This window comes from Halyomorpha halys, unplaced genomic scaffold (genome assembly GCF_000696795.3).
Source record: "Halyomorpha halys isolate HHAL.00 unplaced genomic scaffold, Hhal_1.1 Scaffold107.1, whole genome shotgun sequence".
Lineage (NCBI taxonomy): Eukaryota > Metazoa > Arthropoda > Insecta > Hemiptera > Pentatomidae > Halyomorpha > Halyomorpha halys.
In genome coordinates this window covers 994,510-1,020,099 of record NW_027112128.1, presented here as the reverse complement: position 1 = coordinate 1,020,099, position 25,590 = coordinate 994,510, and the positions used below count along the sequence as shown (strand labels likewise).

Genomic DNA, 25,590 nt, shown 5'->3' with positions numbered 1-25,590 from the left:
CTTGAGGATGGCCGAAACGTCGATTTAAAGAAATATAGATTGTTTTGAGGCTAAAATAAATTTTATTTAGCAATAATAGCAAGTCCCAAGGAAGTCTAATGATTATATATTAATGACTAATAAAACAAAAGACAAGAAATGCGAGAAGAATATCATATCAATGGAACATAAATTTTAAATATGCATGGGCAGATGTGCATAATTTTTTAATGTGCATAATATATTTTGTTTGGTAGTGGTAGTATTTAATAATTATACTAAAAAAGATCTATTAAGCCTCAACATTATTTATTAATTAATTTTATATAATTAATTATTAATTTAGCGAGTTGTAAATTGGTTAATATAGGGATATATTGGGACAAGAGCGAGGCTCCATGTTCCTCTACAAGAAGTGGAGGGGTGGAAGTAGGTCGGGCTATATATCCCCTAGGAGATGGGGTGGGAGGCTACAACAGTCCCATCTCCTGTGACTCAGTGACTAGTCTTCTGCAACTTCTCACAGAACCAACTTGCCTTCTCTTAGTCCCCTTCTACAAAAAAGTGAGTCTATTATATAGTAATATTATCTCTAGAAGTTATCCTAACCATTAATAAAGGATTTAAATTCAGTTTTTGTGGTATTTCTCGATAAGAGATATAAGAAGGATAATCAACTGGCAGCTGACAGGTACTTGGTATATTTTCCAGATCTACGATAAAGGTGGAAAGATTGTTTCATGCCTAAACAAAACTTGAATTTTTGAACTTCAAAATTATTTCTGAAAATTGTGTGCATTAATGCCACTCTTTCTTTTGATGGATTCAAGGTTGCTCTGACAAAAGAAAATATTTCATTTATTGGTTTGAAAGTCAATTTTTCATCTTTGTGTATTAACTTTTGGCTTTATTTTTTTTTTCATTTCTATTAATAAATATGTAACTTATTTTTTTACAATATATATTTCTTATTATATTATTATATATATTAAAAAAAAGAATAATATTGTGTGTATGTATATTTCTGAATTTTTGTAAATGATATTCGAGTTAAAAAATAAACAAAAAGGAAAATAATATTCTTAGATTAACTGACACTGATTTTGTTTTTGTAAACTAATATAATTAATTTTTTGAAATTCAAATTGTCTCAACCTTCTTTATTAAAACATATTAAGTGTCCAACGTTTCGGCCGATCCTTAGGACAGTCTTAATTTAATTTCACAGCTTCACATTGATTTATAAACTTTGCATGCTATTTAGTCAATTTAACACAGTCAAGATAAACCAGTATTTTTTAGTTACTATAAAATTTATTAATAAATTCTATTCTTCACAATTTTTGTATTTTACTTTCATTAACTTATCAGAACAACATTATTTAATTTTAAATAATAATATCAAAGACTTTTCTATACTATTATCATATCACAGTATTTAGTTCGATTGTCTTTATTAATAAACAATATACAAGTGTTTTAAATATATACATTTAGATGAAATTATTTCTTTTTTTATCATCAATCTAGCTAAATATTTTTAAATACAAAAGCAATATTAAATTTATTTTAAATTTACGCAAATTGTAAGTTGTAGTTTGCAAATACAACTTTAACAAATTAAAGAATTAAATCCAACAGAGTTATTTATTTTTTTGGCTAAAGCCAATCTGATTTATTTATGCTTATTTACATTAATAACTTTCAAATATAATATAATACTATCGTAATATTTATTTTATTTTACAATTTCACTAAGATCTTTTCTTAACTAACTTAAATATAATTTTGTTTATTGAAAAAATAATTCATTTTCTGATACATAAATCTTTAGGACATCAAATCGATAATTATTAAAGAAACATGTATGTATATTATTGCATTACGTAATCTTAACTTGTTAAGATGTCCGTACATTAAGTTTGGAAGTATTAAGATGTTCTTAAAATAGTGTTATTGGTTGTAAATATGAATAAAACGGTTATCAATGGATAGAATAAAAAAATACAAGAATATATATACTACCTTAATCAAATTTTTATATTAGGTTTACAAATTTTTTTCCAATAAAATTCAAATTATGTTTAATACATTTTTTTTTCAGAAGAACTGTTGATTGAATCTATGTGAAATAACTTCAAACCGTAATTTCAGTTAATACTATAGTCCAATTAATTAATAATTTATATATTATACTTGGAATAATAAAATCTTTAAATAGCGAGCCTTGAAAGCTGGTGACCCCTAGCCTTGGTGCATAGGAGAGGCTCGAAAGTGGCCACTAACGGTTCACAGGCGTGGCGAGAAGGAGAAGAAAGTCGGCCCCTACTCAGGTATCTGGTACACGCGGCAAAAACTCTTCAGCCTGCTTTCTTCTCTTCAGCCATATCTAACGGGATCTAGAGATTTGCTCAGCTCCTATCGAATGCGAAACACTCTTCGATCTAATAATATTTTGATAAAAACTGAACATAAGACAAACTAGTATGGATATCATGGAATGTTATTTGATCGGAACGATTAATTCATGAATTCGATAGAGACCCAATATATTGGAAAATAAACTCCATTTACTTCTAATTCCTTCAATGATTCACTTTAATTTTAATTAAAATCCATTGTATTCAGGGATGTCGTAAGGGAGGGAATAAGGGATATGTCATCCAATAATTTGAAAAGTAGGGAACTTTGAGATTTTAGAACTTACTTCAGATTACGAAAATTGCTTGGAAAAAACTACTCAAAAAGTTATTATAGATTATCGGAAGATAGTCCGGGTGGCGGTCAATAAAGCTACCAAAACAGTAAAAAAGCTATTTAATGTTAACCAATGTTATTTATTTCTAGTCACTTCTAACAATATTTGTATCTTGTGTTCATTTAGCCCTGACGAAGCCCTGCAAGGTTGGACGAAACGTTGATTAAATTTAATTTCTTTTTTTACCTTTATTGACCATCGCCCGAACTATCTTCCTACAATGCTAAACATTTTTCATGTATAATCTGGTTTTGTTAATTGATATGAGTTAAGAGCAAAGGGAAAATGAGACGAATTGAACAAAAAAAAAAATTATATTAACAATATTTAGAAAAATATTGAAGAAATAAATGGATAATGAGTCAATCAAAAATTTTATAGTCTATAGTTCTTTTAGATAAAATATCAGAAGTTCCTTAAGGGATTGCTAAAAATACTTTAGCATTTCCCTCTAATTTTTTTATCGTACTCCTACTCTAAATTTGCCACTGAACTTTTTTCTTCTCTAAACTCTTCGTAACTCCTCCTAGCTAACCGCTGAAATTTTTCCAATAAAACAGATATTAATATTTTCACAAATTTTATTTTACAATCAGATGGTCCAAAAAGGATAATTCATGAGAGACCTAATTTTTTTCCTTTTCTCTCTTCCGAGCAATAATGTAATTGATATCCTCGATTTGAAGTAGTTGAAAAATTAAAAGATATTTGCTGATGGAAAACGTCTCTACTCTGAAATGAACTCTCGAACGTTCTTCTCATCGAGAACCTATTCTGAGAGTCGGAGAGAAAAAAATTGTTGTTGCGTCTTTTTATTCATTTTTTTTTGTTATACAATTTTTTGCTGGAGGATCCCCACATCCGAAGGGATGGACCGTAGGAGCACGTAGCCGGGTGGAGGCTGATAGACCGTTAGTGACTGCAGTTATGCCTTTTAATAATAATTGCTTCCAACGGGATTCTAACCTTGTTTTCGTCCATGCTTCTTAGTTCCTGTCTCACTTATTCAATTAATTTAGGATGACCCAATCTACTTAGGGAGGTACATACAATAGAGAATACTAGTTATATATTTAATGTACATTACTATCTTGTGGTTGGGAAATTATATAATAATATTAAGAGGTGGGTTAAAATACAATAAGTTGTTGGAAGGCAAGACAATAATGCGCGGGAGTCAGGATTGAAGGCCAAGGAATACTTTATTATCCTACCCCAATCAATTTTATTAATTTAATGCATAAAATAAAAAACACATAAATTTTAACAAGATTTAGAATTAATCGTAGTGATACAATTTGCTGCTTAAAAATAATTACATTCGATAAGAAGGACTAATACTTCCATTATATTACAGAGGACCCAATACACGTTATCAGTAAATGCAGATATTTGTAATATGATAGCTTTGGAATAAAAATATTCGGGAAGCAGACTCTCCTACAAGTAAAAAAGAATATGATAGTTCTTATGCCAGTTCATAGAAGAATGCAGGATGGACTTCTAAAAATTTTCACTATCCTTTAATATATAAGATCATATTAATACCACTTCTTCGAAACTGGTTGTATTGTTCAAATAAAATAAAATGGGTCCATTTAAGTCTCTAACACTCTTTATTAATATTTTAAATGTCCAACGTTTCGGCCCTCCTCGAGGACAATCTTAATAATGAACCTTAATTATTAATTTTTCATGAATTTTTTGCGTTTTAAGTCCGTTTACGTGACTTAAATCTTCTGATGTTCTACTTACAATTATTCGTAATATTCCATTTTGGCACGATTGGAAACGAATTTCTGTTAATTTTTCAACTTGTGAAAACAATGATGCGCAATGTGTAATAGAATCGTACGTAACATATAATATAATATAATTTTATCAATTAAATATTTTTTTAAGCTAAGTGATCAGTTTGAGAAATATATCAAGTTACATATCCTATATACTTTCAGTCTCGGCGCTTGAATATTAGGTTCAGATTTACATATCAAAAGGATTCGCCAGTAATGGCCAAAAGCGAAACGCAGAGGTTGAGGCAGAACATCATCATTATATTCCTGTTGACTATCTTCTTTGACTTCCCCACGCTCCTTTCTTGCCTCAATCATCACTTCAATAGAAGTCAAGGTGGATGACCAGATAATTTCTAAAGCCTGACCGTTGCCAAGAGATGTAGCTGGCCAAGGCGCGGCTAATTTATGGCGTACAATATTTCGCCAACGCCATCATCAGCATAGGAATAAAAATATCTCATATGCATAGGATTACAATATGCAGAACTTCTCAGATTAGCAGTCTGAAAAACATATTAATTAGGGACGGTAAATTAGTCAACAATATGTATTTGGATGTTTTGAAGTGAAGTCTCTCAAGTTTGATGTATCTTTCTAGATTACACATATGCGATATGCTATTTCAATTATGTCTGCATGTATGTGATATTGTTTAATAATTGATAAATTACTAATAGATGCCTCTAAGTGCCTTTAACAAAGCAATTAACCAGGAAAGGGTTTGTTTTCAGTAACTATCATGTTTTTTAGGGTTTAAATTAGACCTGGCAAGCTGTAAAACATTACGCTTTACAATGTTACTGTTGGCGAAATTATTGGATTTATGTATGACTGAATACATTATACTTGTGTGTTTTGCTTGTTCCCAGTAAAGGACACACTGATCGCGTTATTAACGTCTTTGAATAGGTTACATAATAATAACAAAGCTTAGTCAACCTTAACATGAAATCATGGATATTGTTGATCATTACGATAGCACTACGCTGTTGTTCAATTTATAGATGTATAATCAATGTATAAACAATAACTTTCATTCACTCAACCAAAATTTTAAGATCTGACTTAGCACAGTACTCCCACCTACGTCTTGTCCTGACCATATTTGTCCTTGGACTGTTATTAGTGTTGTCTAAAGGTACGAATGTTATTTATAAGATAATTGTTCAAATTCACACGATCATTAAAATTTTCACTTTGCTTCAATAAGTGGGATGGCACAGTAGTAACACCAAGGACCCGGGTTCGATTCCGGCTGTAGTAGATAATTATCTATTCCTCATAAAATGGGTATCTATAATTACAGAAAAAAATTTGTTGAGTGATATTGAAAAAATCACCTTCTTGTTTAACCGTTGTTCTGAAGAGAGTAGTTCCTCTAAGTACTGAATCCCCGGCACCTCAGTGGTCCACATTATTAGTATTATTATTGTTTCAATAAAATTTACCAAGGTTTATAATTTATAAAGGTTAGTCATGGTTTTGTATAAATTAAAAAAACTCCAAATTGAGTTTATGGCTTGAATTTTACATATGAATTTTTTGGTGCTTTAGAATTACTTTTGAGGGTTTTTAACTCACTTCTTTGTTGTTTTTTTTGCAATAAAGAAGTAATTGAATCATTTTTTATCTGATTTCTATACAGTAACTTTTAGTGAATACGCTGTACGCTCATCGTTATTATGAATTTTTATTGATTATTGAGGAAGAGAAAAAATTATAATGTTTAAATGTAATTTAAAAAGTCTGGCTTTATGTTGATTAATTGATCAGAGAGTCGTGGATATGTTGATGCGGTTGTAGCTGGGATTGAGATTCTCTGAAGACAGGGTTAACGGAGAGGTGGGCCTCAGGAATCTGGGTCACAGGTAGAAAGGGAGCTAAGGTCAGTGAAATGCCTTTCAGCTTTCTTCTGTATTCTTCAGGAGATGAGTGTTTGTCTCAATTAGCCGCGCCTTGGTCAGTAACATCTTTCGGCAACGGTCAGGCTGTTGAAATTATCCGGTCATCCACCTTGCATTCTATTGAAGTCATGATGGAGGCAAGGAAGAAGCGTAGAGAAGCCGAAAAAAATAGTCATCAGGAATATAATGATCATGTTCTGCCTCGACCTCTGCGTTTCGCTTTGGGTCATTATAGGCGAATCCTTTTGATATGTAAATCTAAACCTAAAATTCCAGCGCCGAGACTGAAAGTACATTGGTTACACAATTTCATGTATTTCTCAATCAAACAAATTAGATAAAAAAATGTTAATTTATAAAACAATATTATACGACTCTGTTACATGCCAGACCATTGTTTTATCAAGTAGTAAAATTAACATAAATTAGTTTCCAATCGTTCCAAAATGGAATATTACGAATAATTGTAAATGAAACAACAGCAGATAGAAAAAAGTCAATTCAATTAACTTCAAACGTCAAAAATTCATCAAGAATTAAGGATTTTCTATATGGAAAAGATTATAATAATAACCTGAACATTATTAATTTATCTATCCGAAACTAGCACCGAACATACAAAAATTTTGAAACTAAACACATATCTATAAAAGTAAATAGGGCATCACGTGCTTAAAATTACTCACGTACTGACTGTGATCATTGTTTCATTAAAATGACGATGGCAATAAAGTTAAAATGATTAAGGTGGTTTCCGTTATGTATGCAATAAGTTTCCAAAAAAAATTCAGTTTCTAAGTAGTAAAAAGAAGAAAACATATATATCATTAAAAAAAATTAAAAAACCTAAAAAAAAAAAAATAAATTTTTCAAATAACACAAAACATTCTGAAACATTGTAGCCACTATTTTGAAAGATAACCTATCGCTTTGAACAGCCCGAATGAAGCCCTGCAAAGTGGGGCGAAACGTCGGACATTAAATAGTTAAAAACTATTTATTCTTTTTGACCGCAAACCTGGTCATCTTCTTATATTTTGAAAGATAATTTAACTCTTCTGCTGAACGAAAATACCATTGTCTAGAGCTAATATACCATTGTTAGGAGTGTTACAGCGAATCGGTCCGTATTTATTTTAAAATATCATTTATCTCTCTATATGATATAATAATCTGCCTGCATGTGTCTGAAGTTTCATGTAATCAAAAAGTTAGTATATTGACTGCTGTATTACAAAAACGATAGTAGCCCAGTAATTGAAATCATTAGTGGCTGTTCTCCTATGCAGGTATATGTAAAATAAGGTTAGGTAAAAAAAAAATTGACTCTTGAGCAGTTAAAAATATTTTTTCTAAAACTAAAAGGGAGGTGATCATTGAAACTGTTCTCAGGACCCTCCTCCGGTTACATAATAAAGGTATTTTGTTATGTAAGTTACAAAACTCTACTAATTTACCACTACCGAAAATAAATCTTCATGATGGACTGATTCTCGAAAGACTTAAGATCAATCTGAATAACTAAGTATAATTCTTAGCTCTCATGAAGATCAAGATATTACTAAATCCATTTTTTCTCAAATTTCTATAAAACAAAAAAGTAATATTGAAATATTTTTGTTGTATTTATAATCTTGATTAGCGTTACGATTGTTGTCACGTGGTTTACATAAACGTTAAAGAATGCATGATGTATGTTGCTGATTCAATAATATTATTAAAACAATATTTTTGTTCTCATCAATTTTTTCAAATATATCTAGAGACACTTTAAGGTAACTTACTCATATAGCGGATATTAATGATGTATTAATTTTCGCAGGAAAATAGAGTATACTTTTTTTTAAATCAGGGAGATTTTTAAGGACCATAGACACTAAACAAAACTCCTCGATTACGAACCGAAATTCGATTAATTAGTACAGGAGGACCAAACAACAAGAGATCTAAGTCGAGGTTTGAATTCTTGGAAGTAACATTAAATGTTAAAGCATTGGGCCCTTCTCTTCGAATGAACAGGAATCTCTCGGCTCCAATTCCTAGGTTTGATATGGACCATCCTATCCTTTATACAGTTTTTGCAGCTGACATCCCAACCCATCCTAACACTATTCTCACCATGTATGCCGATGACGCATGCCTATTGTCAGTGAATAATGATCCTTCCATTGTATCCCAATCCCTCCAATCCCACATCACCACCCTTGAAGAATGGTGCCAAAACTGGAGGATTAAAATAAATTCCAATAAATCCCACCAAATCACATTTACCCTTCATCGTAAACCTTCGTCTTGCCCCACAGTATCTTTTAATAATACCTTACAATTTAATAATTGAGCAGATCCGTTACTTAGGACTTAATCTGGACAAACGAATGACATGGAATCCTCATACAAGACTGAAAAGACAGGAAACTGCTCGTCGATTCCGACTATAACAACATTTACTAGACAAACGGTCCAAACTTCCAATCCATTACAAAAGACTGATCTACATGACTATTATAAGGCCTATCTGGACATACGGAATTGAGCTATGAGGCTCCACTAAACCATCTAATTCCTCTCGAATCCAATCCTTACCGTCCAAAATCCTTCGTAAAATCCTTAATGCTCCTTACTTTGTCACAAATCAAATCATCCATCAGGACCTCAGTCCCGTATGTTACCAATTTGGCCAGAACCAGATACCAATCCTTCTATAATAAACTTCCCAACCACCCAAACCAACTCGTTTCTCACTTGGCTTCTCCTTCACTACCTAATAACCCTCCTAGGCGTCGAGAAGGTGGCCTCGAGATCTTCTCTTTTAGAAGTGTTTTTGGAGTTCTATCAATGGGTAGATTCTCCACATGTTTGTATCATGTCATAATATCACTTATAGCAAATTTACTTGATGTGGATATATGTATGCAGTTGTAAATAACAATAAATAAATTATAAAAAAAAGAAAAAGATATGGATGAAAGGAGGAATGATAACAGACTCGATTTCCCACTCGTCTTATCTCACAGAATCGCATTTGTACAATTAATAAACATTGCCATAAAATATTGCGTAGGTGCAATACTAAACGAAGGAATGGGCAAGGACAGAATGAATATCAGCTATTGGTCAGTTGAGGATAAAGAGAAGATTATGAGGGAACTCCGTGGTCTTAGGAGAAAAGATGTAGAAGGTGAGGATAATAAACCACTGGCTGTTGGCTCCCTTATACCTGATGATCTCAACAATATATTCTAGCACTGTCATTAATTGCCATGATAATTTCAATTAAAGATTAAATTATAAAGTTGAAAATCTATATTAACAAGGACATCAAAGTAGAAATATGTCTTAGCCTCCTTTGATCGTTTTTAGGAAAAAGTCGAAAAATGTCAAAAAGTAGGTTTTATTGTTACAATTTGATGAACACTTAAATATTTTTACATATTACTGTCAATTAATGAGCTGTATTAAACGATATGAAAGAGGATACATCCACTTCAGGACTACTGAAGAATCGATTGTTTGTTGACAATTCTATCATAATGTAGAATTTTTTATCCATAATGTTAAACTTAAATTAGTTCTCTAGTCAATTTTTACAATCCAGTTGTTTGATATACTTCTCTATTATTCATATAAACTAATATTAATTGTGCTTGTATAAGATAAGTTTTTATATGATTTTCTTTGTTAAAAAAAATAGGATTAGACGCGAAAATTTGCCTTGAAGAGATGATTTTACGCCTTAACTTTTAGATAATTGTCCATGCACAGTGCCAACATTACATTGCAATATTGCGGGTTTGCATTCGTACATCTTGTAGGGGCCAGATATGGCTTGTATTTTTCATTTAATTACATTTTTTTTTGTTTATTTGTCTTTTCATTTGAATTATTTCATACAAAAAGAAAGATCGATTTACGACATAGAACCTCTAACTGAAATGTTAACATAGCCCAACCCAATGACTAGTCCAAGTGTCTATCAGACCTTACCTAGGACCTCAGATCTGGCTATCAGAACCTTAGGGCTACCTCAACTTTTTAAGAAAATAAAAATAAATAAAGCGAAAATAAAATGGTTTTACTAATGAAACTTTAACACACAATAGTTTAATAAAATGATAAGTGAATGCTGAATCAATTGGATTTAATGAGTGGTTGCAAGTAATTTATGACCGATTTGATTTCGCTAAATATTAGAGTATATTATATAGTTAGTAAATAAAGATATATATACTTCACGATATAAACATACCAACATTATTTGATATTTATAGCTTTCAAAAATTACTAAGAGTTAGATTAGACTAACTGGAATGTCTGCATTTATGGGAAGTTATGCCTTGTAACATGAAACGAATGATGTAAGTAATGTGCTAAACCTAACTAGTTAATACATATAATCATTCTCATATTTTTTTCTGAAATATTTGAAAATTAACTGTTTAAGTCTAACGGGTAGTGGAGACTTCGAAGATGGTTTAGGAGTAAATTTTGAGTTTATTATCATGATTTTGGGCTATTTGAACGTTGTAAGAACTGGGAATTTCTTACGATAGTTTCACTCGTAATTAATATTTAACATGAGTACAGTGGAAAAGAATAAGTTTGAACGGCTAAGATGGAATGAAGTGAAACTTGGGTTAGGTATATTTTGGAATTCAGGGCATAACTGGACTCGCCAATTTCTCTGCGATCCTCCCCTAACTGCATTCCTTAACCAGCCTCTCATAGCCTTCTTTCACTTGCCCCTCTTTCTACTATTTTTTTCTTATTCCCAGTCGAGTCTTTTGAACGAAAACCTCCTTCTACTTATGTTTTAATACATTTTTTCTTGTGAATTTGATACAGTTTCTAACTTTCGATTTATTTCCAAAATAAAGGATCAATAGTTGAAATAAAAAGTTTAAATTTATAATGAATTGATTAATTAATTACAATGTTAATGAATTAAAACCTTAATTTTATGTTGTTTAATGAACTGAAAAATATAATAAATTATTTAATGGTATAATACAAATGCCCGAGATTAATAATTCACATATTTTCTTCTGAAATACATGAAAATTGATGTTGGAGCTTCCAGAGTCGTGGAGACTTTAATGGTGGTATAGAACAAAAACTCTCAAAATGTATTTTATTTTACATTCTTATTAAATTCTTCTTCTCTACATTCTAATTAAATTCTCCTTCAGTACAATTTTAGACTATGATTAATACGTTTCCACTCAGTATTATTTTTGAAGGCGTATTCTTATTTAGAAACTAGAGCTGAAATAGATAGTTTGTATTTATAATGAAATTGATATATACAGTTTACACCATTAGTAAATTACAATATTAATTAATAGAATCAAAAGGTAATGTTGTTTAATGAAGTATAACGAATTATTTATTTTACAAAATGTCAACGACAGAGGCTACAACTAAAAAAGTATATTTATATTTATAATGAAATAATTAGTTTATACCTTTTATCATTTAAAATAGCAATTACTTAGAACTATGATGTAACTTTATATAAATTTATTATCCATAGTTTGAAATTATGTATATATCATGTAATGATAATGGAATACGATTACTCGACGATATTACTCATATTATTTCTAAAGAAATGTTATTATAAAAGGACTACAGCTGAAATAGTTAATTTACATTTATAATGAAAATGAAATAATTAGTTAATATCTTTCATCATTTACAATAGTAATTGATTAGAACCATTATGTAACGTTGTTTAATAAAATTAATAATATAATGAATTATTTAATAAATTAAAGTGATTGACAGAAATGAATAATTCGCTTACTTTATTCTGAAATGCTTCAAGGATTGTGGAAACTTTAATGGTGGTACAGAACATAAACTCCCAAAAAACGTTTTAAATTAAATTCTTCTTTTTAATGATTTAGTTCAGTTTCAAACTTAGAATAATAAACTTTATACAGTATTATTTCAAAAGATATATAAAGGGATAATAACTGAAATTGTTTACATTTATAATGAAAATGAAATAATAAGTATGTACCAATAATAAATTATTAAATAAAAAACTGAAAACGAAAGAGACGAATAATTCATATATTTCTTTTCTGATAGCTACGGTTACGTCAGCAGCTGTGGAGACTTAAATGATGGTGTAGAACGTAACCTCCCAAAAAGTGTTTTTAATTGTATTTAAGCATTTCCGTTTAGAGTCTCATTCTATAAACTGGACATAATAACATAGATGGCCTTCGGTGTGGTCTTAGATGACGAAATAATAAATGACTCATAACTCAAAAATGTTCACAATCCCATGGTTTCGGAATGTTTGTTTCCAATCTCTTAAGCCCGATGACCCCTGAGGGCACAACTGGGACACCCAGGATTTCCCCTAGAAACTCTCTCCTTCCTTCCACCTAACCCCGTTCCCACAAGATCTCTCCGCGATCTCTCTTCATAAACGAGGAATAATTTTAAGGATCGGGAATCGGGAAAAAAAAGATAAAATAACCCTAATTAACTGGTTATATGTCAATTCGATATAATTTCATTGACTTAATTCATGGATTTAATGAAAGTCAATTGTTTTGGCAATTTTGAAATAGACTAATACCTGAATACAAGTTAATGAAACCATTTGTTTAAGTTTAATGATAAGTTGAAGGTATTTGAACAGCAGGCACAGGGATGGGTTTATCGAAATGGAATTCCAGGAGCGATAGTGAGAGTGGTTGCTCCGAGTGCTTTCTTCTGTTATTTGCCTAGCATTCCTGAGATAGCAACGATAGTCAGAGGGGATAATGGCTCATCGGTTAGGCCAGGTAGAAAGTGAAGTGCATATAAAAGGAATAGTATTTTTCCATAATGAATATATTTATGTATATTCAATAATATTTTTAATTTTATAACTAAATAATGAAATATTAAATTGAAAATATTCGTCTATGCTCATGTTTATATATTTTGAAGTACATAAAATAACTATATGTTAAACGTACAGTTTTAAAAGTGGCATTCTCTACTACCTGTATCCTACCTATCTAGAAAGATATTTACCAATGATATTCGTTTTGATTAATTATTTTTTTAATTTAATTTATCCATGGATCGTTCTCAAAGCAAGTAGCAAATTGTTAAAGAGTGTTTTCGAAGACCATTGTTATTTTTTTTTTAATTGAAAAGGGCCTTTTTATTATTTTCTTCGGCTTTATCTAGAACAGCGTTATTCATTTTTTTCTAATAGAACAAATAAAATGTTTGAACAATCAATTCGTCATTCCCCGGCCTTGTTTAGGTACGGGCTTCCCAACTTTCATTTTATAGAATAAAATTGATTTTAACATTCTGTAATGGTTAATTTCGTGCGTTAAAAATAAAAATAAAACTCGAATATTAATTTGGTGCATAAATTAGTTAAAAATTATAATGAAATAAAAAATATACAGGAAGTAATATTTATTAATGTTAATAATTGACATGCATATGAAAGTATAATGGGCATTCGATCTTATAACATGGTAACTGATTACTTTTACAATGTTAAAATGATTATTAATTACGATGTTTTACCTTCAGCCAGAAGTCACTTACCATAAATTAATAACAACATTATTCCTTTAAAAATACAAACTTACGTGTCATTCTTTCAAAAATATATGAAATCAGCCCTAGGAATTCCAGTGAAGTCAAAACATTTCATTAACAATAAATGTCGGATACCATTTTTTACGACTGAGCGTATCATATAATTAATCTAAATTTATTTGACCAATTCAGAATAGTTAAATTTCTTATTAGGTACATGATTTCATTTAAATTTTCAAAAGTTCTTTAAGTTTTTAATAGTAGTTGCAAAATCTGCTATTTTGATTTGTTTTATTGAAACTAATTCATAGCACTTTATTTATTTTATTTTTACCACTGTTTAATGCGGAGAGCCGGTTGAGTGGTTATATTTTCTATTAAAAAAATATAAATATACTCAAATATATGTGTCGAATCCAACACTGCCGACAAATAAGCTATTTTAATATTCTTTTCTAGTCTATAAAACATCAAAAAGGAGAGTTTAAAAAAATTATCAAAGCATGAAATCTGTCTCTGCACTATGATATAATTCTTACTAACACTAAGAAAAGTTAGTGATAGGAGTAGGGCTAATAGAAGATAGTTGTGAAGAAGTAGGCGTCGAAATGAGGGCGGAGAAAGGCCCTCAATACAAAGGAACTCAGCAGGAGAAATTCCACCGTTTTCTGCTTTCTTATCCTGTCGGAATTGACAAAAAAAAAAAAAAGAAAGATAAAAAACGAAAAAAAGTTTTTTCTTTAATCAACTGCAAGCCAATACAGTTTAATAAATCAACTGATTATGTTGCGGTAGACGAAGAGGAAATAATGTCGAAAGATAGCTAAAAGAGGAATTTTAATATTTAAAAATGTTTCATTTAACACTGATTTCGATTATTTTAATTTTTGACTAGCATTCGATAAATTATCATTTTTTCTTTTAATTCGAAACGCAGTTTTCTGTTTGTATTACGTGACGAATTTCAAGTTATAGCAATTAATAGAAATATAAATAATCAAGGATAGGCATTTCATTTTAGAAGTACAATTAGTACAGTGCTAAGAATATACAAAAAAAAAAAAAAAATTATTTCATGCTTTGATAAGTAGTACAGGAGAGGAAATCTTAGCTCTCCTTTCCCATGGATGGGGATCCTGCAATATCCTGTAGCTCAGGGTTCGGCTGCAGAAAGTATATAGGAACAATTTAAAATCCAATACAAACAATTTGAAATAAATCAATTCTTGGGTAATGGTTAATATTAATTTATATTGTCAAACCTGAACTCAGTTTGACAATATTAGTTATCAGCTATTTTTAGATGTTAACTATTTTTTGTTGGTTTAACATAAATCAAATTAGGGGGTAAAAAAAACCAAACTCCTCTATTAACAAAGTTATGTCAAAGTGGAAAATGATTTATATATGCCATGCTGGCTCATAAGGCAGTATGCTCTTTGTACATAATAGTAGTCTAAATACTTTCTAACTTAGTATCAGTCATTTAACAAGTGTTCATAATATTAATTGAATTCTACAGGATGAGGACGCAACAAATGATAGGATGGAGCTTGGTGTGCCTGGTGGCCAGTAGCGGGTTCCTCCCAGTACTGTCATATCCCAGCAATCAGCAGATCAGCGGCCCTCAGTATCAGCATGGTCAGTACCCCGGACCCCAATACCAGCCTCAGTACCAACCACAGCAACAGCAGGCGGAGGAGAGGAAATTCGCAGAAAAACCTAACTCAATCAAGAAGGTCCAAGCACTTGAAGACAGGAATGATTTAGATGATCTAAGCACTAATCAGATCACGGTAACTATATGATTAAATAACAGTTTTTACCATTTATAGTTATACATTTTTTAACAAGTTAACTATTTGACTTCATTAGTCTGTAGTTTAGTCCAAAAATTGATTAACATGGGTTTAAAGGAAACTTGGCAATACTCTAGGCTACAGAATAAAGCTATTAGATATCTATCTTCTTGGAAATATTCAATTTTTGGATTAGGTATCATTTTTTTTAATTGACCCATATCATTTCTAAAAGTGCACAACCAAGAATATTTTAGACTGACAAATACAGCATTTTAAAATAAATTAAATATAAATTAGAAATAGTATACTTTTTTTTTTGTTTTATTACTCAGAATATAAACTGAAACAACTTACTACTTTTGTATATTAGTTCCTCATATCTTATTATACCAACACTCTTACCAATTAATCTTTAAATTTTATTATACTATATCAAAGCATAAGTTTATAATTGGGGTCAAAATGATTAAGAATTAAATCTAGATCACTTGTGTGGTTTGTTGCTTATCATCAACATTTTTTAAATAGTAATTTATAATGCCTTTTATTTATTGGATCAAGTTGTTTGAGAAGTGAATGGTTTCAATTTTTTTATTTCAAACTCAAACAGAACAAGAAATTGAAGAATGTTGGAATTCAGGTTTAAATGTTTTCACATAACATAATTCCTGTTTACAAACCAAAACAGTATTGAGTAATGGCCTAATAATATATTTGTTTACACCACCTTTCACCAACCTCGAACATTTAACTAATGACTAATAGCCAATATTCATTCAGATATTTAGAATATGTTTCAGTAAAAGGGGATTGAGCTTTATAAACAAATATTCTTGAAGTAATTAGAATTAAAATTATTTAAAAAAAGATGATTAGTTTTTTAACATTACTATTAAAAAGAAAGAGTTTTATTTTTTTGTTTTAGACAATATGGTAATATAGGTCAGACTAAGAAAGATAACGAAGGTTTCATTGAATTCAAGGTGTATTTTCTCAAAGTAGTTCTCCATACTGAATGGATAAAACATTTATTTCTTATTTAATTAAAGTCATATAACCATTTCTTTTTTTAATCTCCACGTTGCGCTTCAGTTCTATCCTGAATCATTGTATAAGCAATCATGATCACTGTTATTTGATACCTTATCCCTCCCCCAACCTCCTGATTTATTCTCAGACACTATACTTTATTAAAATTATCTAGGCAAAATATAAACTTAGTTTCTTTTAAAATTTTTTGAGGTTTATTACTTCCATCTTTTTGCAATAAATTATTATTTATTTAATGAATAAATAAATAATAATTTATTGCAACAAGATGGAAGTAATAAACCTCAAAAAATTTTAAAAGAATTGACTCACCAGACTTCCTAGAGAGATAATCCAAACTTAGTTTCATTTTGAAGCTTGTGTTGTAAGTCAGCATTCTCAATCATTTCTTAAACTTCAGTCAACTAAACTATGTTGTTACTAAGGTAAATTTATTGTTTCCTTTAAACACTATTAAAAATGAAAATTATATTATTTTTGTCATTAAGAAAATATGTCTAGTGGTGACTTCTATCATTGTAATTACAAAAGAAAAAACTGTCAAGTGCTTCGAAATGAGATTTATATATAGAGATATAATTTTTGTAATTTGTGGACAAATAGATTCAATTGTATAATCATTTCACTTTTACACTTCATAATTAATTATTTTTTAAAGTTTAATTACTTTATTTAATACAAAAAAAAAAACTGTTATAGGATGGTGGATTCTCATGGAGTAACATGATTGCCATGTTTATGCAGATGCTATTCAACCCTGCTGGTCACAGTGGTCCCAACAAATCTGACAGCCTTGATACTGATACGGTAAATATATAATATTCATTAAAAGGAAGTGTTATAATGAGTATTACGTTATAAATGTAAATAACATATATCATACACATTTCATAATATTATTAAAATAAATTAATTTAAAAGTTTTAGGACTTTTGATTTAGTCAAAAAAACTTTTATCCATACCTAAGGATCACCTTCCTTTGATATATTACACATGGTAAATCAACAATCTTCCAGTCAATGATATATTTTCACAAATTTTCTTATAACAGAATTTTTTTTCTGATTATTTGTTAATTGAGCCTCCAGGAGGTATAATAAGTATTTTATATAATACTTAGTTTATACCCACAAAGATGTTGCAAGAGTAATATTTAGAAAATTTTAATATAAAATAGAAAAAAGAATTCAAAATATAAAAAGTTTAATCTATACCAAACAACAGAATGATAAATGAAAATGGAAATTAAATATAAAAATGAATTGAAAAAAAAAGAGATACACAAAAATTATTGCAATTTCTGTGATTTTTCTTTATATTGGTATATTAAACCTATATTAGAATTAAATGAGAGAAAAAAGATAGTCGGACAGAAGGGTAAATTTATAATACTATCACCATAACTGATAAACTGATTCGGTAGATCCTTTCTCACATGAGATTTTAAGGAGTATTAAATTTAAGTCAATCAATCAGTCAACCTTTAGTATTTTAATTTACATTACTATCAAGAAAAATATTCATGATAAACTTGAGAATGACTATAGACAACCGATATGTTGAGGATAAATTAAATGAAAATAAATAGCTTTTATAAATGACTTTGTGGTTTATTATTTTTACCAACAAATTAATAAAGCTTCAAAAAAAAAAGCAAAATTTAGCTGTTATCATTTTATCTAAATATTTATTAATGCTTTATAATGAGAAAAAAATAAAAAACACATATTTATTAAATAAATCTTATATCAGTAATGTACATACTTAAAAAATAATACATGGAATTTTAATTCTATAATAGCCTATAATGTTAATTTTTATAATATAAATCATTTTTTGAATACAGGGTGTAGCCCCCTCACCTTGGGCCAATCTTCTAACAGTTGGTTTGAAGATCCTCACCGCCCTCTTAGGTGGAGGTGGAGTTGGAGGTGATGGCATTGACAAAGTCGACAACTCTTCCCCAATGCAGGTAATAACGTAATATATTCTTAAAAATTAGTGTTTGTTTATAGTGCATGCACAGTATCATAGCTAGATTAGATGATGCTTTCACATTAAAAATGGAAAACATAAAGTTACATCAACTGTAAATAGTAGTCTTGTAAAAAGCGACCTACCTTTAACATACTTTAATCAGCTCTAGTTTGTAAATACTTTCTCAGTAGTTTTAGTATTAGTTGGAATTCATATGTTTATGTGAAAGCAATGAATTAACAAATTTATATTTTTAAATAGAGTTTTATAGGTAAAAATTGAACTTCGTAAAACTCAAAATTCATTCGGTAGATTATGTACATAAAAAAAATTACTATAATTAATTTCATGATCATATAAAATATCTGTTATATAGCATATAATCATAGAATTTCATTGATAATAATATAATTATAAAAAATAATTATATATTATATATAATAATGAAAAATAAGATTAAGAACTAGGTATTTTTTTACTTAGGATTGAATAAAATTTCACTGAATGATTCAAATTAACCTGCATACAATACAGACATATCCATATATAAAATAAATAAGTGTTTGATAAATATACACATAAATTAGCTCAATTATGATTTTTTTTTTACTATAGTAGTACAGTAAAAAATATTCTGCATCACCATTTTTTGAAATATTTAAATAGCAAAATCAAATTAATTATTAAGAAACATAGAAAACAAAATAGCAAAGGAATGTAATATATAAAAAATAATCTATATTGTTTTCTTCAGAAATAAAAATGTAATGAAATTGATGAAAAAAATTAAATATTTGGCAACAACATAAATGTTAACACTTTTAGCTCCTTAAAAACAATAAAATGGAAAATTAGAGATATTACATTTGCATTCTGTGTTCTAAAGTCAATCTTATGAATAAACATCCTTAATTTTCTTGACTTTCTATAAGTATATAATTTGTTAAAACTGATTTTCATCATAATGTCAAACGTCTTTATTAATGTTTCTAAGTGTAACTTTAACCCTCAGTGCGACAGGTGGGTCTTAGGAACAAAATTGATATTTATTGGTCTTACATTTTGGTTTTATGAACTAATTTATTTTTGTTTTGTTTTTTTAGGTTGTATAATACTTTTCTCTATAAATAAATGAATAAGCACAGCAATAAGTTAATTGTATTTAACTTATTATTGATATAAATAGAAAACAAATAATTGTAATCAGATCCAAAAGATCTCCTCTTGTTTAGAAGAGCTGCTGTTTTTTATTAAATTGTCAATGTTTCAGGATATTTCAGTAATTACTAAAAAAAAAAAGTTTGCTTCTTTCCTGTTCTGATCTCTCTAAAACAGAAAAACATGAAATTAGTTGGTTGCATTACGTATGATTACATAATTTGAATTGGTTACTAACTTTTTCTGCCATTGGTACATGAAGGTGTGCAGTGAGATATTTATCTGGTGTTCTAGTGTGTCCATGTGGATTTGATTATAAAAAATTTGGAGGTGAGGGGCCTCCTCGATTTCTTATGCTCAACTTTTTATCAGAAATAAAAGTATGAATTGAATTTTTGGATTTTCATTTCGAAGTTATTTTTTTAAATAAAAACTTGGCAATCATTATTTATATTTAATAATTGTTCGATTGGATTATGTTTAAAAAAATCCATTTTTTTTACTTGAAGAATTTAAATACCAATTACATTTTCAATTTAATTTTCCTTTAAATATTAAGTGTAAAGAACAATTTAAGGTATAAATATAATGATAAAAGAAATAAATAACTATGAAATTTTTTTTTTGGAATGTCTGGATTGTTGCGAATTCTGTGATCTTACTTCATACAATTCACCAAAGTTCAAGATTACTATTAAAAAAATAAATAAATAATCAAGACCAATAAAATAATAATACTTATTTTTATAAATAAATGGTGTGAGTGTTTTTTCCTAAATTAAAAAATTAATTTTTCTCACATTTTAAATAAAGAGAACTATGAATATTCAATGTGTTAAGTAAAATCAAAAAAGTAAATTATTGACAAAGATAAGTGAAAAAAATCTATTGATGTAAAGGATAGAGGATTGTTGTTAGGTATAGATAAAATAGTTACTTCCTGCACAAAATCTTCTTCAGTAGTTATAAATAAATATTTCTTCAAGTATACTGTGCATGCACTTATTAATTCCTTTTATATTTTAAACATCAACTATTGTAAATTAATTTATCAAAGATACTAAGATACTTTGGGTAAAGGGAATTCTAAGGCATTTATTGATGATATAATTTTGTTTTTCATTTCTGATTTTTCATGATCTTTAGTATCTTACTGTTATATTAATATAGCTCTTTTCTGTTTCTTTTTATTTATTTTTTTTACAATATATTTATTTGTTTTAGTCTTTGAATTTCATTGCTTGCACATTTGCACTTCTTGCTTTATAGAAGGTGAAGCAATCTTTCTATACTCAATTCAATTTTAGAATTAGTTCTTCCATAAAAGTTGGAAATATAAGTTTTGGCAATTAAAATTTATTATCATTTTAACTTTGGTTCTCAGATAGTACTGACTGAATTTTCTCCAAAGAATATCATGAGGTTAAATTATTATTTATTTTACTTCATAATATCAGAAGCTTCAATTTAATTCTTGACAAAAATTTATTTGATATACATTCATTGTATAATGTATTATAACATCAAAAATAATAGAAGAGAAGACTTTCCAGCCACCTGACACCTAAACCCTGAACTAGCAATATTTTTATTTATTTATTATAAACGGGAAAAGAAGATTTAAGTAAATTTTTTTTATAAATTGAGCTACATTGAAAAAGTGGCTAAAATTGGAAAAATGTGTTTCATAAATTTTGATATTATATAGTCTGTATAATAAAATAAAATTCAACATTTACTATTATTCTACTTTATACTACTATTATACTACTTTATATTACTATTTTATATCACTTGAAGAGAACATTGAAAACAAAAGAATGAAAAAGTAATTTTTATCAATAAAACATAAATATTTCCAACATATAATCATACTTTCTTAAAGATAATAGACCAGAATTTGAGTATATATAGATTGTGTGGGAGTAGATAGTTAATAGTATAGCTAAGCTTTTGGTCCGCCTGGCGTACAGGGTGTGTTAGCAGCTATCCTTTCTGCATTCCTTGGATCCCGAGACCCGGATCAAGTAGCTACTATGGCAAAGCAGGCAGGAGAAGTAAGTACAACTTTAGATTATCGATAATTTTGATGTAGAAGTAACTTTTTCTTTTTTTATAATTGTATAAAATAATTTATTAGAAAGAAGTAATGTATTAGTATGAAGATTTCAATTTAAAACAATGAAATGTAATTTCGATTAAAAAATAAAAACATTAAAAATAAATTATGTTATAAAAATGTATTTATAATTGTTTTTCTGTTATCTATAGTTTATCAACATTGTCGTTAACCTTTTGGATGCCTTGAAAACTTCTTTCTCACATCGGTCTCTTGCAGCAAGGTCTATTGGTAAGAAGGATTCAGTTTCAGAAGCTGCAGTTGCCAGCCTGACTCTTGTTAAGGTAAGAGTTATTATTTTATAAATCTCTTGTACATAAGGATTAATCCAGAAGAAATCATTCATTTTAATACAGCTTATTTAGTTTATAGATTTTGTTCCTGAAACTATTAATTGGTACAAAAATTAAAAATGAATTATAAAAATAAATATTAAAAACTTTTAAAAAAGCTACTTAATTTAATGATACATACTTTGCTAGTAGGGGAATTTTATGGAATAATTCTTGAAACAATTTACAATCTTCTGTGTGTTGCTGAATTTAAATGCAATCTTTCTCCTTTTTATTAAATATACAGAAAAGTAATTGAGGCAAAAAATATCTAAATGGTTGTACTTAATTGTAAATTTAATATTCTACTACATATTGATATTATTTTAAGGGCTATGTGAAAACAATGAAAACAGCAGATGAAAGTTGTATGCTGAAATACATGTGCGAAGCTAACAGGGAATGTACTGGAGACACCAATGGATCATCATCTATTTTTTGCCAACTAGGATCGTAAGTATTCTTTTTATGTATTAGACTTAATATGGATAGCAATATTTGTGTTTGGGATTATCTTTTTGCTTTCACTTGACTATAAATGAAATATGTAGTAAGGAGAAGTATTGTGTTCATGAAAAATTTTGATTTCGGATTTAGGGAGGGTTTTATCAAGAAAGAGACAAAGAGTATGTTTTATAACAGACGCCACACTTGACTGAGGCAAACAAAGGATTGCCTCCTCCATGCCTGAGCAACAATGTTACCATCTACTGTTTTATTTACAATAGTATTTAAAAATTAAATAAAAATACCAATTTACTACAACACTTAGTCCAAAAACCAAGTTGCATAAAATAGTCTGTGTGTATGAACAGCGTAGCATGAAAATAAAAAGTCTATCAAAACTGAAATTACAAATTTAAGGGGTGGGTGTATACCTGTGATTTTATAATGTTTTTTCTGATAAAATTGGTAGGGCAGATGAGCTACTTTATAAAACCAATTTTTACATTTTTAAATTTTTCCAAAAACGACTTTAACGATTTTTATTGAAATAAGTATATCAATGTACAATTGAATGTTATAATCAATATAAGCTTGGTCTTATGTTCATTGAAATTGTTTCATAAGGCTTCAACATTTTCAAAAATCTTCCTCTGAAGTACTTTTAATTTTCGTTGATTTGAAATAAATAATCAGTTTTCATTGTTAGTAACAATAATGGTGGATAAGAACTAAATATTAAAGAATTTGTTGAATAACTAAAGAAGGAAAAAGAAAAATTGAGAAAGGAGTTCGAATCAGAAATATTTGAGACTGCACGATCTCTCCCCATTGCATTCATTTGTTCTTCATTATCTTCAGTTAAACTGTTGTATTGTTGGCTGGAACAAAGTTAATATTCATTATTCCCACCTCAAGAAAACCTAAATTAGGAATTTTTATAGCAAGAGAAAAATAAAAATTTTTGTTCAAAGTTTTCGCCTTTTGTGGCCTTTAGATTTTTTTTGTGAAAATCCTAAAAATACCAATAACGACCACTTCACCAATCTACATAAAACTTTAAGACATAAGTAGAGTGCTATGTGAAAATATTTTGATGCCTGCACTGCACCAGATTATTCCATTAATCTTTAAAAGCTATAAATTTTACTTGAAGTGGAATGAGTTCTTTAGAAATCTGATTTTTTTTACACTTTATTAGTTTAAAATTAATTAAACACATTTAAAAAAATGGAATCCAACTATTCTCAATGGCAATTAAAACGTTTTTCGAATTATGGTACATTCTAAACAAATAATTGAAAGTTTTGAAGAACATCAACAGAAATATATATTAGAATAGATGAAAAAATTTTTCTTGAAAACTTAAATGTAATGAAATGTTTATATTTCAGTCTTATAGTCAAACTTTTTTACTATCTTCAAAGTGTTAGAAAATTTAATAAAAAGAAAAAAGTCTGTTTCCTAGTGTAATGATCTTTTGTTTCTTTTTCATTACCACTTATCTGGAAATAATGGTTAAAAAAGTTATTGAATGATAGAAAAACAATGGTAGATATTATTGATAAAATAATTAGATTAAATTAGTATACATATTTGTACATACAATATTAAATCAAAATATATTTCCATAGGTACGTTGCTAGCTTTATGCTACAAAGAAATGGACTAACACCATTCGACTCCTATTATGAAGCAGGTAGGAGAGGGCGAAGTGGAGATGATTGTCAACAGATTTACCTCTCATGTAACGAAGTTTAGCCAGATACAATAATCACGGGCTCTGTAGTGCCTTCCTTCAAGGACCAATCAAACATTACTCAAACCTAACAGATCTCACGATAATCATTTCAATTCAGTTTTCATTAAAAAAAAAATTAAATAGAGTTTTAATAGACATGTATTAAATTTCATTAAAATATTCTCATGTTGAGACTGGCACACAGAATGATTGGGTAATGTTTTTAATTTAGCTGATTCAACAAAATAGAAAAGAATTGGTGAACATAAATATAAAAACCAAAAAATATATTATTTATTTCCTTAATAAATAAGTTAATTTATTGATAATGTTTCTAGGGTTGTAAATTGCAATAAATGTGTAAGATACTATATGATGGCTTTGAATAATACTATAATGAATCGTGTTAAGCACCTTCTTTATAATTTATTTAAGCCCACAGGGTGCCTGGTTGAAGCAGACGAATTTTTAGAAGGTTTTTTGCTTTCTGTAGTCTTTTGCAAATGTTTATATTTCAGCCAGTTAATAATTGTTATTTATTTCCAATATTTTATTGGAAAGTAATTTTATTAAATCCTATTTATTTTATCTCTCCTTATCTGTTTGTCTGTTGTAGCTTCATTAAGTTACAAGTCTTTACAGTGATGATTGTACTTTAATTGTATTCTATTTGTATCTATTTATGAGGTGAATTTAATATATCTGTTTTTAATAACAGCTAAAAACTAAATTCTAATATTGTTAGCATAAACATTGTATATTACTTTATGGCTGCAACAGATGTTTGACTGAGTATTTTATTATTTAGGCTGTCAGTGATGCTTTTTAAGAGCTGTTTTTATACAATATGATAGTTACAAATGTGCAAGTTAGTGATGATTGAATTATTTATATTTTTGTTGATAATGTGTGTGATTTTATAATGTGTGTATGTTAAATGCGTGTGATTGCCAATAAATGTTTATA

General features: G+C 28.7%; 1 protein-coding gene across 2 annotated transcripts; it reads left to right on the top strand.

The window, feature by feature from the left end:
* The first annotated feature begins 457 nt into the window (after positions 1-457).
* On the top strand, positions 458-25,590 carry LOC106677714 (uncharacterized). Of its 2 annotated transcripts, XM_014415801.3 has the most exons (8): positions 458-543; positions 15,523-15,796; positions 17,552-17,659; positions 18,700-18,825; positions 21,962-22,045; positions 22,260-22,391; positions 22,771-22,892; positions 24,518-25,590. In XM_014415801.3, the coding sequence occupies exons 2-8, from the start codon at positions 15,524-15,526 to the stop codon at positions 24,642-24,644; spliced, it is 972 nt and encodes a 323-aa protein (XP_014271287.1). In that variant the 5' UTR covers positions 458-543; position 15,523; the 3' UTR covers positions 24,645-25,590. The 2 variants fall into 2 exon arrangements, with proteins under 2 accessions (XP_014271287.1, XP_014271288.1); XM_014415802.3 differs by lacking the exon at positions 21,962-22,045 and having other exon boundaries at positions 24,518-25,589.